The sequence below is a fragment of a genome (genome assembly GCF_019968955.1).
Source record: "MAG: Porospora cf. gigantea A chromosome Unknown PgA_NODE_2186_length_3924_cov_472.211, whole genome shotgun sequence".
Lineage (NCBI taxonomy): Eukaryota > Apicomplexa > Conoidasida > Eugregarinorida > Porosporidae > Porospora > Porospora cf. gigantea A.
In genome coordinates, this window is record NW_027151509.1 from 1 (window position 1) to 3,924 (window position 3,924).

A 3,924-nucleotide genomic window follows, 5' to 3' on the forward strand; every position below is an offset into this window, starting at 1 on the left:
AAGCCAACATACGGCTGAACTCCTTATTCTTGGTAACTGAATCGACAGCGGCTCCCAATCGGCTATCAGGGCGCAATTCTGAATGACACGAAGTCTGGTGGCCTACTCTGTTTACACACCATTTTCTTATGAGATAAGCGTAATTTAGCTAAAGATACGTGCTCTGACTCGATCGTATATTGTGGGGTTGATCATAAACCTTGCGTAGAGTATATTATACAAACGTTAGTTGTAATGTTATCCGCCATCATTCCGTTAGCGCTTGTGCTTGTGATTTGTGAAGCCAGTGATCTTCGGCCTGCTCCGCGCTACTCTGAACCTGAGGATGACTTTAGCTTTCTGACGAAGGACGCGCGGTTGCAGGCCACCGATCGTGAGTATTGGTGCCCTGACTGTCCTACAGGCGAGGCCTGTTACTACCTGAACAGCATCATTGACGGGCCAAGTCTGAAGGTGACGCACGCAAGGAGTCCTTATGACTGCGCCCGCGCCTGCCAGTCGCGGCAAGGATGTTCCGCCATCTCCTTCCGTGTCATGTCAGGGCAGTGCTTTCTGAAGTCAGACATGCCACATATGAGTAGTCGCAGCGGGTATGTGAGCGCGCGTGCCGACTGCGTGGATGAGCCGCCTATGTCGGACTGCCTGGAGTACGGCACGTTCTACTACGGCAACACCGCCTCCTTCCTCAGGGTGGGTCGGGCAATCGCGTGTGCGGAGCAATGTAACCGGTCTGCCGCTTGCAAGTACTTCACGTTCATCCCCAGTGAGAAGGCTTGTTACCTAAAGTCTACTCGAGTATTCGCAACCTACTCAGGCGATGCTGTCTCTGGCACGCGCGACTGCGGGGACTCGGAGGACCCTTGTATGGACGTCGGGACGATGTACAGAGGGGAGATCGTCGACTCGTCGCTAAAAACCTCGGCGGCGAAGTGCAAGGCGGCCTGCCAAAAGCACCGCCATTGTAGGTTTTTCAGCTTCGACTCTGCCAGATTCAGCCAGCTCTGTCTGCTACTAAGCTCCAAGAGAGGGTCCTACTCGCTGGATGACGGCGTGTCTGGAGACTTGAAATGTAATCAGTCGCCCACTATCTCTCCGACAACAAGTCCATACCACCCGACTTCGTATCCTACGTACTACCCGACATTTCTTCATCCGACTACCTACCAGCTCACCACCTACACCGGTTCTCTCTTGCCTAGCGTCTGTCTCAAACCCGGCGCCACGTACAGAGGCGGCGACCTGAAGCGAACTGTGGCTGCCGACGCCTACAGCTGTGCCCTAACGTGCCGGGACCTGCCCGGATGTGTTCGGTTCTCCTTTAAGTCGTATAATGGCGGCTGCCGGCTGGTTAGCGGCGCCAGTAGACCGGAGCCTCGTACTGGCGTCATTTCCGGCGATGCACGCTGCCTCTTCGGAGCGAAATGCCTGTTGAAACGGCAAGATTACTTTGGACACGACATCGATGCGGTGCGAGCCGCCAGTGTCGAGGTATGCGCCGCAATGTGCCAGCTGAAGTCTAAATGTCAGTTCTTCACGTTCGGTGAAGAAATGTGCTATCTCAAGTCCTCTGACAGCGGACGTCGACCCAGTCCAGACGCCGTGTCCGGTTCTACGAGGTGCTTATTCGGCGGTAAGTGCAAGGAACGATTGCTGGTGGGCGTCAGACTTATCAGCGCTGATGGCTCCCGAGATCCCTCATCCACCGTACTGGAGTGTGCCCAGGCGTGTAGCGCCGCTGCCGACTGCTTTGCTTTCACCTTTCGGTTGAAGAAGAGCAGGTGCTACCTTAAGAAGTCAGTGCGTGAAGCGGTACATGAGCCTGATGCCGTCTCTGGCTTCTCCTGTCTGTAGCCTTTTTCTTCTGTACCCCAGAATCCTCTTTGTCGCTGCTAAGAAGTTGGGATACGATTATATATAGTTGGTCAGAAATTAAAGATGTATTTGTGCTCGAGGCGACGGCTTTCTGAGCCTGTCCTTAGCACCCTCCTCACGTTGCACGTATCTCCTATGGACCCGCCTCATCCACCATCGCGTAGGAGTCAGAGGCCTTTCAGAGACTTGCCACTCGACATTCTTACCGCTATGCCTACTCAGGGACCTGTGATGTTGAGCTGCGAGACAGTCTCCGGACCGCGCTTCACAAGAAGAAGACCGCCTTTGGCAGAGCGTTTGAAGCATTTTGGCGATGTCCTGGTGGGCGAGCGCCATGTCAGCATAGATCGCCGGACTGGGCTCCTTCTGCCCACAACTCGTTTCCCGCTGAACAGCTGGAACCCGCTTAAAGTCATGAAAGCGCTCCGCCCGCCATGTGCAAAACTCTGGGAAACTGAACTGACTCCGGAAGCCGGCGCCGCGCTCATGCGTAGAGTCTACTCTGGCGGATTGATATACTGTTGTCCCCACACCATGACCACCAACGAAGCCAACATCCTACAACTTCTTCGCACGGAGTTGGCGGAGGCGTCGGAGACGCCAGGTGCAACCGCTCTCCTCCTCGCTAGTATTGTGGTCGGATTCATGCTGGCGTTTCAGACACAGGCACCATCCATACTGGCCACTGGAGCTATGGGGATGACCATGGCCGCCGTCACATTCGTGTCCTTTTTGATCGTCACTCGTTTCCTTCGGAAGCTAACCATGTCCCGATTCCAGGGTGCTACATGTGTCCTAGACGCGGACATTTCACGCTCAAGCGAGATCCTAATACTGTGGGCAATTTCCTTCCTGCTTCCTTTGTCTGCTGCGTGTGTGAATGCTGCATTTGACAAGATGCACGCACCGATTCAAACAAATATATGATATACCATCAGAGGTGTCGGTGTGGACCTCTCCTGAGCACCCTCCTCACGCTGCACGTATCTCCTGTGATCTCCCCTCATCCACCGTCGCAAAGGAGTCAGAGGATTCTCAGAGACTTGCCACTCGACATTCTTACCGCTATGCCTACTCAGGGACCTGCGATGTTGAGCTGCGAGACAGTCCCAAACGCCTTCCAGTTTCAGGAACCTCGCGTCCCAAGGAGAGCACCGCTCTTCACAAGAAGAAACCAGCGTTTGAAGCATTTTGGCGATGTCCTGGTGAGCGAGCGCCATGTCAGCATAGATCGCCGGACTGGGCTCCTTCTGCCCACAACTCGTTTCCCGCTGAACAGCTGGAACCCGCTTAAAGTCATGAAAGCGCTCCGCCCGCCATGTGCAAAACTCTGGGAAACTGAACTGACTCCGGAAGCCGGCGCCGCGCTCATGCGTAGAGTCTACTCTGGCGGATTGATATACTGTTGTCCCCACACCACGACCACCAACGAAGCCAACATCCTACAACTTCTTCGCACGGAGTTGGCGGAGGCGTCGGAGACGCCAGGTGCAACCGCTCTCCTCCTCGCTAGTATTGTGGTCGGCTTCATGCTGGCAGTTCAGACACAGGCACCATCCATACTGGCCACTGGAGCTATGGGGATGACCATGGCCGCCGTCACATTCGTGTCCTTTTTGATCGTCACTCGTTTCCTTCGGAAGCTAACCATGTCCCGATTCCAGGGTGCTACATGTGTCCTAAGCGCGGACATTTCACGCTCAGCCGAGTTCCTAACACTGTGGACGATTTCCTTCCTGCTTCCTTTGTATGCTGTGTCGTCATTTGACGAGCTGCACGCACCGATTCATACAAATTTATGATATACCATCAGTGGTGTCGTGGATCTCTCTTGAGCACCCTCATCCATCGTCGCACAGGAGTCTGAGGCTTCTCAGAGACTTGTCACTCGAGATTCTTACCGCTACGCCTACTCAGGGACCTGTGATGTTGACCTGCGAGACAGTCCAGTTTCAGGAACCTCGCGTCCCAAAGAGAGAACCGCTCTTCACAACAAGAAACCACCCTCGGAAAGGAATTCGAAGCGAATCCTCACGACTCGACTCTCTGAAG

General features: G+C 54.5%; 3 protein-coding genes across 3 annotated transcripts; all 3 read left to right on the plus strand.

The window, feature by feature from the left end:
* Nucleotides 1-234: 234 nt before the first annotated feature.
* Nucleotides 235-1,851, plus strand: KVP18_002429 (uncharacterized protein; the record flags this gene model as incomplete). Its single annotated transcript, XM_067953294.1, has 1 exon — nt 235-1,851. One exon carries the CDS (start codon nt 235-237, stop codon nt 1,849-1,851), a length of 1,617 nt encoding a protein of 538 aa, XP_067811466.1.
* Nucleotides 1,852-1,935: 84 nt separating this feature from the next.
* KVP18_002428 (uncharacterized protein) lies at nt 1,936-2,799 on the plus strand (the record flags this gene model as incomplete). Its single annotated transcript, XM_067953293.1, has 1 exon — nt 1,936-2,799. The coding sequence occupies one exon, from the start codon at nt 1,936-1,938 to the stop codon at nt 2,797-2,799; it is 864 nt and encodes a 287-aa protein (XP_067811465.1).
* A 371-nt stretch (nt 2,800-3,170) lies between these two features.
* Nucleotides 3,171-3,674, plus strand: KVP18_002427 (uncharacterized protein; the record flags this gene model as incomplete). The annotated part of the gene is made up of 1 exon (XM_067953292.1): nt 3,171-3,674. The coding sequence occupies one exon, from the start codon at nt 3,171-3,173 to the stop codon at nt 3,672-3,674; it is 504 nt and encodes a 167-aa protein (XP_067811464.1).
* Nucleotides 3,675-3,924: the final 250 nt, after the last annotated feature.